General features: G+C 41.5%; 1 protein-coding gene across 1 annotated transcript in view; it reads right to left on the reverse strand.

The window, feature by feature from the left end:
* The window catches only part of LOC126987674 (uncharacterized), a 195143-nt gene that overhangs the window by 132275 nt on the left and 42076 nt on the right, over window positions 1-20792 (reverse strand). Inside the window, exons 7-9 of the mRNA XM_050844800.1 lie at window positions 16324-16492; window positions 12010-12287; window positions 1290-1446 (exon numbers count right to left, since the gene is read on the reverse strand). Of these exons, the coding sequence (XP_050700757.1) occupies window positions 1290-1446; window positions 12010-12287; window positions 16324-16492 (604 nt within the window). The remainder of the gene's footprint in view (window positions 1-1289; window positions 1447-12009; window positions 12288-16323; window positions 16493-20792) is intronic.

Below are 20792 nucleotides of genomic sequence, written 5' to 3' on the forward strand. Positions count from 1 at the left end.
CATACTTTTCCTGTTGTTCTTATTAGGTCAACGGTCTGAATCCTTTTACCGCGAAGAAGAAAGAGAACAGACATGATCAGATCCGACTGAGGCGATTGTACCCTCCTCTGCTTCCCCGCTCCCTCTCTCCCATTCCCTCTTGCGTCACACCCTTACGAACACCTAACGAGAAAGACAAGGACAACCAACACCCACACCCACACACCCACACACCATAAAGAAGACGCAGAGATGAAAAAGAGAACAGTAGAAGTATAGGCAATTAGGGCAACAAACTTTGACACCATAGAAAGAGTTACTCGTCCTGGGGAAATATGAAAGGGAAAACGAAAGAAAGAGAGATAGGGCTGTAGGGAGGTATTGTACTAGGAGATAATATAGAAGCAGGAAAGATGAAAAAAACAACACAAACACACAAAAAAAATAAACGGGCAATTAGGACGACAAACTCTCGCACCATAGAAAAAAGTTACAGGTTTTAGGGTGAAATAAAGAGAAGATAGGAGAAGGGCAGAAGGGATTGAACAGAAAAATAGAGAAATATGGACTAAATTTTTTCACACTCTCCCCCAAATAAGTTACTGGTTAAGGGACAAATAGTGGAGGAAGAAATAAGAATGAAAGAAGGGATTGAACTGAGCAGATAAAAAAAGAAAAAATAGAGAAATATGGACAACAAACTATCACTCTATCCCCCCAAAAGAAGTTACTGGTTAAGGAAATAATAGTGGAAGAGAAAATGTAAGAAAAAAAAATGTACGGAGCAGGAAGAAAAAGAGAAAACAGAGATATATAGACATCAAACTATCGCTCTATTAAAAAAAAAAAAAAAAAAAGAGTTACTGGTTCGAAGAGAATAAGTGGAAGAGAAAACGTAAGAAAGAAAAAAAAAAGAAGAAAAGGATTGCGCGGAGGAGGCGTTGGACTGGAAGAGTGTGTGTGCGTGTGTGTGTGTGTGTGAGGGGGGGGGGGAGGGGGGGAGGGCAGGTGACAAGCACGTCCAAACTTTCCCGAATCGACTCAAAACATCCCGAACAACATCATTAGCTTCGACTTGTTGCTGAAGGTGTGTGTGTGTGTGTGTGTGTGTGTGTGTGTGTGTGTGTGTGTGGATGGGTGGGTGGGTTGAGGGGGTGGAGGGAGAGTGTATCTCTTTGATAAAAATGGTGTTAATTGTATTTCTCTCTCTCTCTCTCTCTCTCTCTCTCTCTCTCTCTCTCTCTCTCTCTCTCTCTCTCTCTCTCTCTCTCTCTCTCTCTCTCTCTCTCTCTCTCTCTCGTGGTACTTACTCTCCAGGAGCCAAGAGTACTGCAGGAGGAAGCCAGTGTTATCGGTATCCTCCTCGGGGTCGAACTTGAGGGTCACTTCGGAGCCCTGTGAGACGAAGCTCTTCTTGGTGGCCACACTTCCTCTGAGGGCGAAGACCAGTGCGTCGCCCTCCACCACCTGCAAGAAGGGAGACGGAGGGGTAAGTGCGTGCGGGGAGGTATGACAGTGAGGGATGGGAGCGAGTAATGGGGAGATGAAGGGAGATGAGGAGTGAGGGATGAGGGGAAGGAAAAAGGAAGGGACAGCTGGATTGGTGTGTGAGTGATATGAAGAGGCAGGAAGGGAGGAATGAAGTGAAGGATTTGAGTGGGAGACGGTGGGACGGAGACTGGCAGCGAGGTGGATAGCTTGAGGAGAGAGAGAGAGGGATGGAGAGAGGTTGAGAAGAAAGGAAGAAGGAAAAAAAGGAAAGGAGGTGACAAGATATATGGGGACAAAGAGAGGAAAGGAGAGAGAGAGAGAGAATTGGTAGAGAAAGAGAGAGAGAGAGAGAGTTGGTAACCCTCTCTCCATCACACCCTGCAAACAAAACATTGAGGACAGGCCTGATTAATAAGAAGCAAAGGACTGGAAAATAAAACCTGAAATGTGATATGTTTGAAGGTGAATCAATTAATCGAGAGTGGACAGATAGATACTCGGATGGATGAATGATAAATAAATGGCTGAATGAATGGATGAGGTAGATAGATGGATGGCGCCATAGCGAAAAGAAGTAAAACAAACAAACCTCTGAATATATAAAACCCCAAAAGAATAATAGACCGACACGGGCAAAAAAAATAAAGATAATGGGTGAAATTCACATTATCTGAGCGGGTAAAGTATATAGTGCGGTTCCGACCATATTATGCATACTTATAATGAAAGAAGGAGGGTATACGCTGCAATGTTAAACTAATACTCCTTATTAAAAATTGAACAGAACTCTAAAACCTCTAGAACCTCTAAAACGAGTAGTGGGCTTTTTTTTCCACATTTCTTACCTTTTTTTATGCCCTTGAACTGACTCCTTTGCTGTAAAAAACAAAACACAAAAAAACAACCTAGGAAATTGATGTTCTATATAGCCGAATAGGTGTATGGATTATGGATTGGTTTTGAGACACAGAGATGCAGAGGGAAATGGATGGAAGTGTGTGTGTGGGGAGGAAGGAAGGGCAAGCGATTAAGTGGTTACCCAAATATATATAATCCTGAGCTGAGCAATAAAAGGATGAAAGAAAAACAACGATAAAGAGGATACACTAAGAAAGAAGTGGAGGGAAAAGATTGAGTGGCAGCAGAAATATATATAAAGGAAGCTAAAAGAATATGAGAACGGAGAATTGAAGAACACCAAGGCGAAGAGAAAAATGGGACGATCATAGGAAAGATACGAATTACCCGCCTGTATTTCTGCCTGTCTGTCTGTCTGTCTGTCCCACACACATCTGGTTGCTCCGACTGAATGATACAAAGTCACTGTCTGTTTGCCTGTCTATTTCTTTCTCTCTTTCTCTTTTTCCTGTCTGTCTGTTTGTCTATGTCTGTCTGTGTCTCTGTGTGTCTGTCTGTCTGTCTGTCTGTCTGTCTGTCTGTCTGTCTCTCTCTCTCTCTCTCTCTCTCTCTCTCTCTCTCTCTCTCTCTCTCTCTCTCTTCTTCTCCTTCTTCTTCCTCTTCTTCTTCCCTGCCCCCTAAACACACACCTGACTGCCCCGAGCCACTGTAAGTTATCTGGGCATTATTTAACTTTCTCCTCCTGAGACCCTTTCATTGCTATGGTTTCTTGGGCGGGATGGAGGACACTGGTGGCTAGCCTTTCAACACCAGTAATATCGGTATAACCTGTACAAGGGAGAGGGCCGTCTGTGTGGCAGCCTTCGCGAACATCACAACACCGTCAAGTTTAACAATGGTGATTGGCTGCACGTGCGGAAGTTTCCTGGGTACTGTTGTTTTGGCTGGTGGTGGTGGTGACGGTCAAGGATTCCTAGACTCTATGGTGACGGTGGTGGTGGTGGCGACGGTCAAGGATTCCTAGACTCTATGGTGACGGTGGTGGTGGTGGTGACGGTCAAGGATTCCTAGACTCTATGGTGACGGTGGTGGTGGTGGTGGTGAGAGCATAATAGTAGTAGCAGAAATTGGAGGAGGAAGGAAAAAACGAAGGACGAGGAAGAGAACGAGGATGAAACACGGAAACGTGGAAAGGCAGGCAACATAAAGCCCATTGGGTCATTACGAGGTTACCCAATATAGTGATTGGACCTTTTTCACAGTCACTTCGGTGTCTGCAGAGCAGTTGAAAAAAACTTCGGTACGAGCGCTCAGTTTACTCCTGACACACCGAAGTAACGGTCGATGCGATATTAAAAGAGTTGTTGGTTTTCGCACTTGCTGCTTCAGCAGGAAAGTTGTTCCACTGACGGATGACTCAGAAAAAAAAACCTCCTGCTAATGTTTGCACTACAGTGCCTCGCTTGAGTCGCTAAACAATTATTTCTAGTTCTCGAGTTGTTTTACAGCCCCCAAAACTTTGAGTGATCGACGTTACTGAACGTCTTCAGGTAGTTGAAGACCTGAAGCAAACCTCTTCGTAAGCGTCTCTTTCCAGCGTAAAGAGGCTGAGTCGTTAGAGGCGTTGTGTATATGGCTGAGCCCATAAGGGTGGTGTCATTTTTGGAGTACGTCTCCGAGCTCTATCCAGTAATTCATTGTCCGACTTGTAATTAAGGGACCAGAATTGCACTGCATATTCTAGGTGAGGTCTTGCCAACATGTTACATAAAGACAATATTACTCTCGGCGTCTTCAAGTCGAAGTTCCTCGCTATAAATCCGAACATAGTATTGGCATTATTAAATGTTTTTTACATTGCTAATTATAAATATTTTTTAATGGTATATCTGCTTGTTTACATTAACAGGAAGAAACGAAGAAAGAGGAGGAAAAGGAAGAGTAAGGGGAGGAGGAGGAGGAGGAGGAGGAAGAGAAGGAAACTGTTGGTGATGGTGTTTCCCTGCCAGGCCCAGCTTCGTTGTGTCGCTCCTCTTGACTTCGTTCAGACCCGTTTTCTTGATAAATTTTCGGCCACAAGCGATGAAAAAGCTATCAAACCCTTATATTTTTATTTAACATATTATAAATGATTTATACAGACTGAAAAAAAATAATGACGCAGTTACCCACTTCACGCTGTCACGACCAACGGATTCGAGGTAAAGGAACAAAGAAGTTGCATCTGCTGCTCGTCCAATTTTGCTCAAACTTTTCTCTGTCAGTGCAACGACTCCCGTGTCCTGCCCGGTCCCGTAATGAGCTCGAAAGACAAGTTTCTGAGCGCTTCTTTTCCCTCATCGTCCTTAACGGCAACACGTGTCAGTCGCTCATGACAGCATCTTTTAACATGAAATCTCCTCCGCTTTTTGCTGATCGCTCGTCGACAGCACCTGAGCATGAAGCAATGTCGCGTCTCACGGTAACACGGTGAACACTGAATATTAGTAACAAAAATAAATAAACTAATAACTGCCAAACTTTCTAAGTAAATATTAAGTTAACGATCTAATTTACTGAGTAACTAAGTACCTGACTTATTAATTAGCAAATCAACAAACTAACCATCTAAGTAAATAACTATATAAAAGACGAGTTAATGTAGACTGAGATTGAAGTTTCCGAACAAGATTGAAACTTCCTGAGAAGACATGGGAAGAGAAATTAAAATACCAATGAAAAAAGGAAAGCTAAAAATAGATGGATTAGTATTGAATTTTCTGACTCTGAGCCCGCGTGAAAATGCACCGAGGAGAGATTTGATATTAAAGGCTTAGACTCTTCAAATACGATGTAGATTAGGAACAGAGAAAGAGATTAAATAAAGCGAGAGAAGCGAATATCTTAGCACCGAAAAGCATTGATGAGCAAAAATAAAGACAGTGATTGTGTGCCATGGAAATCGATTTGGTTAGGTTCAATAAAATGCGAAAAGGAAGAATATAATGGAAGGGAAAAGTAAGAAGTAATAGGACACTAATGGCAATCAGGATCAAACGAATGGCATTAGAAGGCAAACAAGGGAGGGGAAAATAAGCAACTGAAGTACATTGCAAGTAAATCCACTAAGGTTACTTTGAATGGATGGGAGGATAAGAATTAAGGTTAAATATAAAGAAGGCTTAATGATGCAGAGCTGAACCAAAAAAAAAAGGCGTGAGAAGCAGAAAAAGGAGAGAGATAACTGAAAAACGAGAGTAAATTCGTGAAGTCTGTCTTGAGAGGTAAATATAGTTGTGACATTAATTGCGGTGTGTGATCCTGCAAATGTAGAAGAAATATCAAGTGAAGATTTTAGTAAAGCAGAATCAAGCCCGAAATGTGACATAGAAGGCCCCAAAACGAGAGAAAGGCAATGTATTATGTGAACCTAAGCAGTAGATTAAGTTATAAGACAGTGAATGCGTGGCGAGGGAACAGGAACGGGGGTAGAAATGAAAGGAGAAAGGCTTGGCAATTCAGATATGAGCAAAGAGTGATATTACGAGGAGAGAAGAGAGGAAAGACGATGCGAAATGCGGAGAGCCAAGGCGAGAAAAGGGAAGAAAGTGCTGGAGAAGAAGAAGGGATTGAGATAGATAGATAGATAGATAGATAGATAGATAGATAGATAGATAAACAGAGAGAGAGAGAGAGAGCCTGGAACTGAATTGATCATTGCATTTCGTCTCTCTCTCTCTCTCTCTCTCTCTCTCTCTCTCGATCCCTTCTCCCACGCAGCAACTTATATTCCTCCTCTTTACTCCTACCTACATGCAGATGCTAATTAATCTTTTAAACACATCATTATAAGCCGTTCAAAGTCTCGCCTCAACACCTCGTATGATTTACCTTTTAGAGGGTGACCGCGTTAATTACCTGTCCCGCCCAGGTAAACCACAGGTGTACCATTAAAAAAGGTGTGTGGAGCGGACTACCTCCCATGGCTCCTAAAGTCTTAGCGGGTGTATTTTTCGCGTGTGTTTCCAGGTAAATCCAGGTAAGTCTCTTTTTTTATGTTTGTTTTGCGATGTCTTTCTTTGTTGTGTTTTATGTTCTCTTATTCATTTAGTTTTTCTTTTTTTTTTGTTTTTCTGTGTTTTTCTCTTCTTTCTTTTTTCTTTCTTTCCTTTACTCATTATTTTGTTCCCCTTCTCTCTCTCTCTCTCTCTCTCTCTCTCTCTCTCTCTCTCTCTCTCATTTTTTATTTCTTTCTCTTAATCCATAATTCGTTCATTCATTCTTTTTTCTTTATCTTTCTTTCTTTCTTTGTCCCTTATCCTTCATCCGCTTGCTCATTCTTTCTTTCTTCTTTATTTCATTCTTTCTTTCAATCCTTAATTCGTTTACTCATTTATTATCTCTCTCTCTCTCTCTCTCTCTCTCTCTCTCTCTCTCTCTCTCTCTCTCTCTCTCTCTCTCTCTTCTTATCATTACTATGCTTGTCTTTTCCGATTTGTCTGTCTTTCTGTCTGTTCCTTTGTCTGTGTCTTTATTTGCCTCCTTATCCATTTATCTCTCCTTTATTTGCATGTCTGTTTTTCTGTGCCACTCTCTCTCTCTCTCTCTCTCTCTCTCTCTCTCTCTCTCTCTCTCTCTCTCTCTCTCTCTCTCTCCTTCACTGCGTTCTTCTTTAACCCCATTTCTCATTTGTATGCATGCACGCGCAGGCACACACACACTCACACACTCACGCCCACATACACACACACACACACACACACTCACAGGCAAACGCAACACACATACACACCCACACCTAGCTTAACACATGCACGAACACACACACACACACACACACACACACACACACCTGAGAAACAAAACACACCCACACAAACACACCCACAAAAAAGGCAAAAGTAACATGTTCATAAAATCACATCAAAGAAAATAAATAGATGAAATTTGACAAAAGGATGTTGTAAACGAAATCACTCAGTTAAGAAAAAATATATATAAAGAGGAATGATTAGTTTTCCAGCTGCTGATAACGTGCTGGGAACAGAAACAACAACAACAACAACAACGACAACAACAATAACAACAACAACAACAACAAGCAATTACGACTGGAATAGCAATTTAAGATGAATGTGAGGAGACTTTTTTGATGGGACGAAAACATGACGCAAAAAATAAACAAACGCGAAATATGTTATTGTGAATCAGAAGGCAGAAAATAGATAGATGAATAGATAGATACAGATAGATAAACAAATAGATATACTGATAGATAGATAAATAGGTAGAGATAAATTAACATAAAAAAACAGGTATATGGATGGACAGGTAAATATAGTTAAATAGAGAGGTTGTTCCCCATCTACGCCCCCCACCTTCTCTCTCTCTCTCTCTCTCTCTCTCACATCATTTCCCTCTTGATTACCGGCAGATCTTTCTCACTGATAAGACACGCCTCGTCCGCTCTCTCCTTAATTTTTTCCCCTCATTAAATTCTCGTTTCATAATACCTCTCCTGCTGCTCCTCCATTTTCCTCCTCTTATAAGGTCTAACAGTCTAACCGCCAAGTCCTACCATAGTTTTTCTCTTTCCTTTGTCCTCCCGTTTCCTCCTGGTAACACTTAGTCGTGGCATAGTTTTCCTCCTCCTCCTATTCCAGTTTCCTCCTATCTTACCCTACAATCCTTAGTCCTGTTATAGTTTTCCTCCTTCTGTTTCCTTTTCCCTTATTCTGCAACCCTCAGTTCTATCATGGTTTTCCTCCTCCTCTTCCTCCTTTTCTCCTTCTTCCTCTTGGCCTGCTCAACCTCCTCCTTTTCAATGATTTCTTAATGTGTCTTATCTTTCTCCACTTCTTCCTTCTTATTGTTCTTTTTATACCATTCATAAATTCCATCAGCCTCTTTTAATATTTTGAACAACCGTCGGAGAAGAAGTCTTGTCGAACGCGTCACTGATATCCAGGCGTATAGTTTTCATTTTTGTCTTCTGCCTCGATTAATTTGTTGTAGAAGGAAGAGGGATTGGTGAAGCATGACCTACCCTTTGTGAATCCATGCTACCGGAAGTAAATATATCGAAGTTATCCCGGATACTACTTGTAATTATAGACTCCAACACTTTGCCTGTCACCGAATTGTTAGCCCCCTACTTCAAATTCTGACATGAAGGTTTTATTTGCATCGTTTATCCAACCATGTCTAAGTAAAGTCTTCTACGTCGAAATCTTCTACGTCTGCTATGGATTTCCTACAAGAAGACATCACCAAGCTACAGGAATGGAACAAAAAGTGGCTGCTACAATTAAATGAAGAAAAATGTAAAGCCTTGCACTTTGGGAGGGGATATCCAGCATTCCAATACCACATGGGAAACACTCCACTACCCACCACAGAGGCAGAGAAAGGCCTGGGAGAGTATGTGACCAGGGGACCAGTGAAAGGCAAATACGTGGCAGTCGCAGCGGACGGGTTAACACTGTGCTTGAAATAGTGACATATACATATTATTTTATGCCCAATATGTCGAAATAGTATCTACGTATGTTTTGGCCCACTGGTAAATCTATCTATCTATCTATCTTATTTTTGCAACTATCTATCTATTTCTGTGACTCGTGCCGTTAGCGTAGCAAGCCCTCTCAGTCCTACGATGAATACGCCGCTGCCTCGCTGTGTTCTGGCATACATGACCTTCCCAGCGGTCCTCCCCCTTCCCCTCGCCGAGCCTAAAAAACCCGCGGGAGGCTAAGTGGTCGCTCAAGGGGGTCCGAGAGGTCAAGGTTTCCCATAATTTTTTCCTTTTTTCTTGTTTTCTTTTCTCTTCTTATCTCATTTTTCCTCTTCCTTTTCTTCTTTTTTCTCTTCTCTTCGGTGCACTTAATCCTCCTCCTCCTCTTTTTCCTCTTTCCTTTTTTCTTTCCTCTCCTTATCTCATTTCGCCTCCTCCTCCTCCTCCTCCTCTTCTTCTTCTTCTTTTTCTTCTTCTGCTTCTTTTTCCTCTTTTTCTTCTTCTTCTCTCTCTTCTCTTCGGTCCACTTAATCCTCCTCTTCCTCTTTTTCCTCTTTCCTTTTTTCTTTCCTCTCCTTATCTTTTTTCCTCTTCCTCTTCTTCTTTTTCCTCTTCTTTTTTTTTCTTGTTTTCGGTCCTCCTCCTCCTCCTCCTCTTCCTGCTACTGCCTTCTCATTCCTATTTATTTTCCTCTAATACCGCGTCTTCCTCTTCTATCTCCCATTTTCTCATTCGTTCCTCCTTTCTTCCTCTACTTTTCTCTTCCTTTTTTGCTGCGAATCCATTAACCTTTTATTTTCAATCTTACGTCATAACTATATACTTAAACGCTGACTCTCTCTCTCTCTCTCTCTCTCTCTCTCTCTCTCTCTCTCTCTCTCTCTCTCTCTCTCTCTCTCTCTCTCTCTCTCTCTCTCTCTCTCTCTCTCCCTCTTTTTTTATTTTATTTATTTAAACAGGGCTTTCAGAATATTGTGCTAAAGTTGAAGGTTTTAAGCTTCATCTATCTATAGCTACATAATCTCTCTCTCTCTCTCTCTCTCTCTCTCTCTCTCTCTCTCTCTCTCTCTCTCTCTCTCTCTCTCTCTCTCTCGAAATGTATCAACACTCTCTTAAGCTGCACACAATCTTTTTCCTCTATTATGTTCTGTGTGTTTTTAATTCAACTCCCGTCACTTAAATAACAATGTAACAATAATTATCAGTAAATACATTTAAGTCCAAAGTATTTTATTGACGCAGCTAATGAATATAAGCCATTTTTTATATGTGGAAACTTACGATTCTTTTTCTTTGCTTCTTTTTATCTATTTCTTCTTCTTCTTCTTCTTCTTCTTCTTTATTTTCTTCTTCTTCTTATTACTTACCAAAACAGTGAAATGCAACACAACACAAACCAAGAAAACATCACAACACAAGGTCACCGAGCCACTGCAACACACACACACACACACACACACACACACACACACACACACACACACGCACACCTGGCTATCAGTGGGTAGAAAAAACAAACAAAAAGAAAAAAAAGAATCCGTGTTTAGGTCAAGGGGAGGAAAAACGTGTCTCATTTGATAAGCGGGTGTCGCTGTTTTTTTCTTTCTTTTTCTTTTTCTTTCTTTTTTTTTTTGCTTCTCTCGACTCGGTGGTCACGCATTTGGTTCGTCTGTTTTTTTTCTCGTTTTTATCTTCTTATCATTACTATCTTTGTCTTTTCCTAATTATGTCTTTGTCTGTTTGTCTATTTTTGTTTCGTTTTTATTTTCTTATCATTACTCTCTATGTCTTTTCCTAATTATGTCTTTGTCTGTTTGTCTGTTTTTGTTTCGTTTTTATTTTCTTATCATTACTCTCTTTGTCTTTTCCTAATTATGTCTTTGTGTGTTTGTCTGTTTTTGTTTCGTTTTTATTTTCTTATTATTACTCTCTTTGTCTTTTCCTAATTATGTCTTTGTGTGTTTGTCTGTTTTTGTTTCGTTTTTATTTTCTTATTATTACTCTCTTTGTCCTTTCCTAATTATGTCTTTGTGTGTTTGTCTGTTTTTGTTTCGTTTTTATTTTCTTATCATTACTATCTTTGTCCTTTCCTAATTATGTCTTTGTGTGTTTGTCTGCTTTTGTTTCGTTATTATTTTCTTATCATTACCATCTTTGTCTTTTCCTAATTATGTCTTTGTCTGTTTGTCTGTTTTTGTTTCGTTTTTATTTTCTTATCATTACTCTCTTTGTCTTTTCCTAATTATGTCTTTGTCTGTTTGTCTGTTTTTGTTTCGTTTTTATTTTCTTATTATTACTCTCTTTGTCTTTTCCTAATTATGTCTTTGTCTGTTTGTCTGTTTTTGTTTCGTTTTTATTTTCTTATCATTACTCTCTTTGTCTTTTCCTAATTATGTCTTTGTCTGTTTGTCTGTTTTTGTTTCGTTTTTATTTTCTTATCATTACCATCTTTGTCTTTTCCTAATTGTCTGTCTTTCTGTCTGTTCCTTTGTCTGTATCTTTATTTGCCGACTTATCCATTTATCTCTCCTTTATTTGCATGTCTGTTTTTCTGTGCCACTTTCCCCTTCTCTCTCTCTCTCTCTCTCTCTCTCTCTCTCTCTCTCTCTCTCTCTCTCTCTCTCTCTCTCTCTCACGCAGGGGTCGCAAATTAGCATCATCCTCTAGGTAATTAAAACAGTTTCCCCAGTGACCTCAAATCACCCTCCCAGCAGACCTTGGAGCACGTCTTTTTCTCTCTCCCTCGATAAACGGACTCAAGGACTCGACCACGCAAAGCCCACCCACGTACTGACCTCTTAAAGTGTGCCTAAGCCTGATCCGACTCCTTGATTCCCAAAAGCTGAGGCCTCGTGCGGCTCCGACTTCTTATAACAAATACTTTCAGAGCCAATAAAGGAGATCAGTCTGATTGTTATGTGTTTTCCGCATTCACAGCGAAGGAGTCTCGTCACACTACCACCAGGCTGATAAAACTACCCATGGAAATACCCACAACTATGAAACCTTGTCGAACTATTACTAGGCTCATAAAACTGCTCAAAGAAACACCAACAACCTCTGCGAAAGTCTTACCAATTGTGGGGGTGTGACCTCTGATATGTTTTGGTATGGAGTCCCAATTGAAAAAACACTACATTACAATCCCCATTCCATCCTCTCCCTTGGCCTCGCGTCACCCAGCTTACCTTGATGGGGTCCTGGGGGCGTGTGTCCAGATGCAGCACGGTCAGGTTCAAGGTGTAGCCGGCGGGGGCACGTATGACCCACTTACAGGAGTCCGGACCATAGTGCACCGCCCCTCCGCTGTCCCTGCGTCCTTGCTCCTCCTGTCGCTCTTCAGTACGCCATGCCGGTTTTCCTAGACTCCCCTGCTGGTTCCGGCCGTCCCCAAGCAGCAGGTTATAGTGGGGGTACCCGACTAAGCCACGAGGGGCCCCCAACACCTGAACCGGGGGGTCACATGCTGGAAGGAAATGAAGAAAAAATAAGATTATGGAGAAAAAAAAGCGAGAAAGGATGACGTTAGTAAAGGAAATAAGGTTAAGTAGATATGGAGTGAGAATAAAAAAAATGCATAACGTAAAAAAAATAGTAGATTATATGTTTTAATATATATGAGGTGAAAAAAGAGGATGACTAACTAGGGGAGAGTAATAAATGTAAAAGTTGAGAAGAATATCAGAACAAAAAAAAATATAAGGCGGATTAGATATAGAGAAAACAACAACACGCAAAGCCAACATTAATTAAGGTTCAGCAGGTGTGTGAACGTGAATAATTAAGACGACAGGTGTGTTAAGAGGTTTGTGTGAGAAAGTAAATGAGCGAAGCATAGCAAGGGCGTAAAAAAAAGAGAAAACAATAATGAAATAAAAAAAAGCCCGCTACTTACTGCTCCTGGTATATGAGACAATGAGCGTTAGGTGAGACAAGGTTCAGTGTCAGGGTAAAACTAACAAACAAACAGGTGTGTGTGTGTGTGTGTGTGTGTGTGTGTGTGTGTGTGTGTGTGTGTGTGTGTGTGTGTGTGTGTGTGTGTGTGTGTGTGTCAGTATAGTCAGGGAATATATACACCCCTCCTTCATCGACTCACTCTCTCTCTCTCTCTCTCTCTCTCTCTCGTCCCCTTATGTAAACAAAGCTCTCCTAGGGTCCCCAGAACGTCCGCCTCACTGATCCAAATTTCGTGGGAGGTTCAACTTACGTACAACCGTCGACGCTCTAAAACTGATCTCAGACACTCTTAATTGCTGGTTTTTAATTGTACGATTCCAGACACGTAAACGACTCTGCTTCAGGGAATTCAAGTGAGAGTTAAACTATTTTAGACAATTTTGGAAGCACGAAAAGAAGAAAAGATGAGGTTATTGAGGAGAAAAAAGTAAAAGAAACGTTAGTGAGGGAAATTAAATACAGGTTAGTAGATATGGGGTAAGAATAAGGACAACACGGTATGATTAACTAGAAAGAAGGAAAACGTGTAAGGAGAGTGAGCAGGGATATAGATTCCGTTCAAGGTTAGTCAGAGAGTGAGGCAAAGGAGATGAGACGAGAACTGATGAGCGGACAAGAGGAGGAGCGGTAGACGAGGCAGGTGACACAGGGATTAATTAGGACACAAACAAACAAACATAAAAACAGGTAAATTTGCTGGGGCACCAAAATTGATTACAAAGTTAGTTCTTGATGTTTTAAGCTGAGTGATCAAATAAACCCCGATGATATTGACAACCTAGATGATAATAGATGCGATAAGGGCTCATTTCACCGTTACAGACCCAGGAAGACCAGCTGCAGATATATTTTATTGACGCACAAACCCGGATAACATCGCTTCAGGAAAAGGCGGTGTGAGTGAAATGACTGTTTGGTAATTTAAGCCGTGTCGGATGCTAATGTTCGCAAATATAATTCTTTCCCTTTGAAGTCAACAGTCACAAAGCCCAGCGACTCGAGATAATGTAATGTGGCGCGGCGAATCCGTAGATTTTAAATGACACCGACACCTCCAGCCTAGCTTCACCATGTTCTTGATACTTCTCCCGTCCTCTGCGTGGGAAACGAAAATCTATCTTCGGGCTTTGATTTTCTCTTATATTTTTTACCCTTGAACTGTCTACTTCGCGGTAACAAGGCAAGAGTACATTTTCTTATTTCAACAACAGAAAAAATAACACCAGATATTATTAAGCAGATCATTTCAAAGCATTTAATTGGGTGCTCTCTTACACAGGTGAATTAAAAGAAAATAATGATAGCTAAGTGAAATACAGGTACGTGTGAGAGAGAGAGAGAGAGAGAGAGAGAGAGAGAGAGAGAGAGAGAGAGAGAGAGAGAGAGAGAGAGAGAGAGAGAGAGAGAGAGAGAGAGAGAGAGAGAGAGAGAGAGAGAGAGAGAGAGAGAGAGAGAGAGAGAGAGAGAGAGAGAGAGAGAGAGAGAGAGAGAGAGAGAGAGAGAGAGAGAGAGAGAGAGAGAGAGAGAGAGAGAGAGAGAGAGAGAGAGAGAGAGAGAGAGAGAGAGAGAGAGAGAGAGCAGGGTTATAGATTCCGTTCAAGGTTAGTCAGAGAGTGAGGCAAAGGAGATAAGACGAGAATTGATGAGCGGACAAGAGGATGAGCGCTAAACGAGGGAGGTGACACAGGACTTAATTAGGAGCGTGAGAAGGTGAGGCAGGTGAGCTGAGACTCCTAAAGTGGCCAGGTGAGATAAGCCCGACAGGTGAGACGAGGCAACGTGAAGCACTCATCCACGCGCACCCATATGGACAAGCCTCACGCAAATACGCACAAGGACACTCAACGCACGCAAACAGTGCCATCCGTTTCCTTTCCTTCCTCATGACCGCCCAGAGATGCGTCCCATTATGCTGCATCAATACTTTTCCCACAATTCCTCTGGCGGGAAGTCACCTGATGTTGACGGTTCCCAGTAAGTGTTGGGGTCGAGCGTAATCATGTTATTCTCAAAAACAACGGATCAAAAGGCCAGGCGATGAATATGATGATCGGCCTAACGTCTCTCATGCCTCGTACCTTTGACGAGCAACATATGTATAACGCTAAGGTGAAAAACCGATAGAATTCACGGATAAAAAACAAGCATATCATATCCCGACCAAAACTCTTTCTTATAACAGTGGTAAAGGAGACAGCCAAAGGAATATATATACACACACACACACACACACACACACACACACACACACACACACACACACACACACACACACCAGCGAAAGTGATGAAACAATAAAAATGCTGATTAATTCCTGCAAAGGGGACGTGGATATCACAGGGGTGAGAGGGGTGAGAGTGAGGTGAGAGTAGAAAGTCGTGTGTAACAGGGCCGCGAAAATGGTGAAAGCATGCAGCTAGCAAATTCAGAAGAGGAATTAACAATGAGATATTGATGGAAGACAGAAAGAGGCAACACTGCGGCGAGTTTAAGAGGAAGACTGCCACAAGTGGGGTGAAGCTGATGTGGCACAAAGCCGTTCATCCGCCTCCTGCACACCGACCTTACTTCCCTGATGCCAACGTGATGTAATATAAAGGTTTGACAATATTTACCTGTTTTGAATTACACAGCTAAAGTATATTGCAGGTGTCTTGATAACTTTAGAACAGGATTCGGAAGGCTCAAGAGAACGATAGATTTATGGATGGGGAGAACGGGCGTCAAGGATCTAGTCATCAGAACTTGTCATGTGTAGGCTCCTGAAGGCTCCATTTTATCCCCGTGTATCCTTGTAAGTGTAAGACAACTTGAAGAAAAAAACCTCTCTAAACTCTCTTGAAGGTATACAAAAAAATAAAAGATGAAAAAAGCTATGTTGAAGCAAATTTTAATATGTGTGTGTGTGTGTGTGTGTGTGTGTGTGTGTGTGTGGGGGGGGGAGACAGTACAGTAATTAGTGTTAATTTACTCATAAAGTGTCTCCTAGAAGTCTCTCTCTCTCTCTCTCTCTCTCTCTCTCTCTCTCTCGGCAGTTACGAGAATACAACTACTTTTGGGGCCGTAAATCAAAATCAAAATGGTAAGTTACTCTTCTGAAACCTCCAACTGACACTGACATACCTATAGACCAACTGGATGAATGCCACACGTTGATGTATGAAGAGAAAGAGGAAAAGAACGTTAAAAAGAACAGGAAGGTAAAAACTCAGACACTTAAATTACGAAGAAATATATCAAACCGACGCAGCACACATTTACACGGGATAACAGGAACAGCAAAAATAAAGTAAAAGATAATAGTTCTCTTACTACCACTAATGATAATAACAATAACAATAATAATAAAGAAAACACAAGACTCAGGGGGGTAATCAATAACGAGAGAAGAAGTGGGCGAGATAGAGTGACTAAACACACACACACACACACACACACACACACACACACACACACACACACACACACACACACACACACACACTCATTCCCACACCCACCTTAACACACCGACCCCTCCTTCCCCTCCCCTCACTCTAACGTACCCCTGGTGATGTAGGTTAGGTCCAGCAGGAAGCCAACGCCCCCCTCGCCAGACTGGGCCAGGAAGGTGATGAGGAGAGGGCGTGAGGACCGGAAGGAGCGGCGCTGGGGCACGTCTCCTCCGCCGTGTTGAAGCAGCGGCCTGGCTCCCCCGACACCGACCTCCCACACCTGACGGAAAGGCCAAGTGAATCACGGTTAGTGGAAACAGTGGATGTTACCTGACTAATGGCCGACGATGTGTGGCTTTTACCTGATAAATTACCGATGGTGAGTGGGTATAGTGCTGGCCTAAAGGGAAGACATATAAACCTAATCTAAAACTAAATTAACATCACCTACTTCTTATACCTGCCGGGAATGCAAGGAGAATCACAGGTGAATCACAGGTGCTAGTGGGAACGTAGCTATTACCTGACTAAAGGCTGATGGAGCGTGGGTGTAATACTAACTTAAAAGGGGAGTCGTATAAAGCTAATCTTCACGAACATAAAGGCGCCCATCTCTTGCACCTGTCGGGAATGTCAGGTGAGTCAGTGGTGCGTCATGGCTAATAGGAACTGTGGCTATTACCTGAGAAAGGGTAAATGGAGCGTGGGTGGGAATAGAAGATAAAAAAAAGGAAGAAAAGAAAAGTTAGCGAAAAGTAACTGTAGGGGAGGACGAGAAGAGTGGAAAGAAAATCAAGAAAAAAAGAGGATGAAAGAGAAAAAGAGAGAAAGGAAAGGAGTAAAAAGAGAAGAAAGTAGAGAACAGGGAATGGTGAGAGGGATTGAGAGGAGAAAGGGGGACAGAGAGAACCCATGAAAAGGAGAAGGGAGAAAAAGGAAAGAGAAGGGAAAGGAAATACACAAAAAGGAAAAGAAAAGGAAAACAAGTACAGAAGGGGCCTTTGATGAGTAACAAGACTGAGGGAGAAAATGAAGAAAAGAAAAAAGGTGGAGAAAATAATGAAAGCAAGGCAGAAAAGTGATCACGAAAAGCATGAAAAGAAGAAGGAAAAGCCAAGAGAAAGGATCTGAGAATGAAAACCGGAGGAGGAGGAGGAGATGGAAGGGAGGAGAAACGGAAATTAAAAGATGGAAGGAAACAAAGAAAAAAAGGAAAGTGAAAAGAGAGAAAATAATACAAGAATATAAATCTTTGAAGACAAGATGAAATAAATGAAAAAACAACAACCCACGGATCAGATCACACACACACACACACACACACACACACACACACACACACACACACACACACACACACACACACACACACACACTTGAAGGACACAACGGAAGAAGTGCTAATTTATCAGGTGATTCGCAAGGTAGCCAGGAAGCTCATTAACGCTCTCAAGTGACTAATGAACGCCCCAGGTGACTCATTAACGCGCAGGTGAGCTCAGCAACACAACAAACAACAGGTGGACACTTCATAACAAGCACCGAATCCAAACGCATAAGAAGGACTTTTAGGTACAATTTTTTATAGCTATTTGTTAATAAGATTCAAGTCCATCATTTTTTTTTTTAGTTATCATGAATTTTTATTTTTTATTTTTTATACTGCGTTCTTCCTTGCTTGTCTGTCTGTCTGTCTGTCTTATTGTTCATCCGCCTCTGTTACGTTCTCTGTGTCTGTGTCTGTCTGTGTTTCGTATCTGTCTCTCTCTCTCTCTCTCTCTCTCTCTCTCTCTCTCTCTCTCTCTCTCAGCTAATGGCGCCTCGGAATCAACATTTCAAGAAGATTCATTAAAAGCCAGCAGATCTTTCTTTTCTAAACTTTTACTTAAATTACTTTCCCGGACTGTGAGTCTTATACGCTTTCCTGTATTGATGTCTGTTGCTTTTTTCTCTCTCTCTCTCTCTCTCTCTCTCTCTCTCTCTCTCTCTCTCTCTCTCTCTCTCTTCTCTCGTGTTTGTTTGTCTCTCTCTCTCTCTCTCTCTTAATATAATTGCCTTGATCTCTTTATCCGTTTAAGAGGTTTTCATTATCGCATTCAGAGTGACGTACTTTTTGTTATTTTTCCCCTCTGTTTCTATTTCATTTGTCTCCCTTCTTTTTCAAAACATTACCTGATTGAATTCTAAAGCTTCCCCTTCTTCTTTTCTCTTTGTCTTTTGTTCTCTCTCTCTCTCTCTCTCTCTCTCTCTCTCTCTCTCTCTCTCTCTCTCTCTCTCTCTCTCTCTGTCGTGTGTGTGTGTGTGTGTGTGTGTGTGTGTGTGTGTGTGTGTGTGTGTGTCTCAGTTTGGCAGTCTTTGATAACCAAGAAACAATAACAAGAAGGAAATAGCAAAATTATCACAAGGGTTCCTATTGATGATGCATAAAGGGAACACTGACGCCCGAGATGGATGCAAGGGAGAGGCAGGGATGAAGGGGAGGGAACAGAGCTCAGGGTCGCAAGGATAAACTATCGTCAAGGGAAGAGTACTGCTAGGAGAGGGGAAACGCTGGAGAGGAATTAAGGAGTGGTTTTAAGATGGGGTGCTGGGAACGGGGCGATGCTGTAGCAGATGGAGGGTTTTTTAAGATGGAGCAGATTATGGAGAGATGAGAGAAGAGGGAGAGGAAGGAGAGGTTTTAAGATAAGGTAGCTTGCGGGGAGAAGGGAGATGCTTGAGAGGAAGGCGAGGGTTTGAGATAGGGCAGCTTGCAGGGAGAGGGACTGCTGGAGAGACAGATGGTTAATTTTAAGATGGGGCGGATTATAGGGAGAAGGGAGATGCTTGAGAGGAAGGCGAGGGTTTGATATAGGGCAGCTTGCAGATAGAGGGACTGATGGAGAGACAGATGGTTAATTTTAAGATAGGGCGGATTAGGAAAATACATTATGTTTTTGGCTTAGATACACTGGTCAAACGAAGGGTAACGGAGAAGCTGTGTAGGTATTTCAATGACGCCTGACCCTGTACGAAAATAGATATGACAAAAGGAGGATAGGTTAGTCTAATTAGATTCAAAGGTGACATATATGGTACCGATATATTACAAAGGGAAACTTGGGACACTGTTTAAGTGGAAAAAAATATATCGTAGAGGCTGTTCAATGGGTTTATATAGCAAGTCCTTAATGTTGGACGATAATACACATAACAGGCTTTCATGTGAGTGGTATGGTAAGTGTTCGTGTTGGTTTACATTCAAAAATAACTCATAAAAGACGACAACTAATGTTTTTTTTTTTTACAGCAGAGTCAGTTCAAGGGCATAAAAAAAGGTAACAAATGTAAGAGTTATTAAAGAGGAGCGCTGTGAGACAAGGGGAGGTAAATAATACAGTTCGATATCAACAAATGTAGTTTTTATGAATGATGAAATAAGTGAATTTTGAAATGTGGAGTATAAGCCAAGTGTTCGGGGAAGCGAAGTAAGTCTGCAGTTTAATATCAACACTCTTCGCAAGGCTTAAGAAAAATACAATAACTTATAATGGGAACTGGAAAGCAATCAGATATAGCGAGGTTAAAATGTGTGTAGATTTAGATGCTACCGTAAAAAAGCAAAAAAACAAATCCAATGACCTTTTTCTTTCAAGTGAGGGACACAAACTCCAGTCAGGGGAAAGTGTTAAACGACCAACCGAGGTAAAAGTGAGGGGCTTCAAAGGTTATTTTTTATGAGGTGGAAATAAAAATTCAGAGTTTATTTACCTCTCCTTACTGACATAAAAAAGTGTTAAATAACGTATGTGGAGGGAAGGTTATCGTGTGTGTGTGTGTGTGTGTGTGTGTGTGTGTGTGTGTGTGTGTGTGTGTGTGTGTGTGTGTGGACTGCTCCTCTTTTGGGTTGGGTTACATAAGAACCCAAGGAGTCTGCAGGAAGCTAGTTAACAGTCTCTACAAAGCAGCTACTGTAAACCTAACATAACCGACTTTCCCTACTCCTAAATCAATTAACTTCATTCTTGGCAGTGTTTTGAATTCCCAACACGACTAACAAGCCTATTCCACCAATCAGGAGGAGGGTATCAGGACACCTCTCCTCCCGAAACTGACCTCTCTCTTTGGCCGCTCCTTTGACCTCTATTCAGGAGCAGCAAGTAGCGGGCTTTTTTTTTTTTTTTTTTTTTCTTTACGCCCTTGAATTGTCTCCTCAGCTGTAAAAAAAAAAAAAAAAAAAAAAAAAAAATCCCCTAAACAATACACAAACAGCTTGATTGTTTTTATCTAATCAAAATCTATTTAACCAAAACACAAACTACGAAACTGACGCGGATTTCTTTTACCAGTATATCCATGGTGACATCCCCTTTAAAGTCATTCATCCACTCACAAAATTCGATAAGTCTCCATCCACCTTTCGCCTTTCCAGACTGTGTGCAAATTGACACATCCAATATATATACTATAAGGGCAGGGCTCCCCACCCATGACTGATATATGGGCCGTATTTTAAGACACCATCGCTTCTCACATCAACTATTTCTAAAGGTCAAAGAGGGGATCACTCTGCTTTTCATGACTGTTTTTGAAGGTTCATG

Source organism: Eriocheir sinensis, chromosome 66 (genome assembly GCF_024679095.1).
Source record: "Eriocheir sinensis breed Jianghai 21 chromosome 66, ASM2467909v1, whole genome shotgun sequence".
NCBI classification, from domain to species: Eukaryota; Metazoa; Arthropoda; class Malacostraca; order Decapoda; family Varunidae; genus Eriocheir; species Eriocheir sinensis.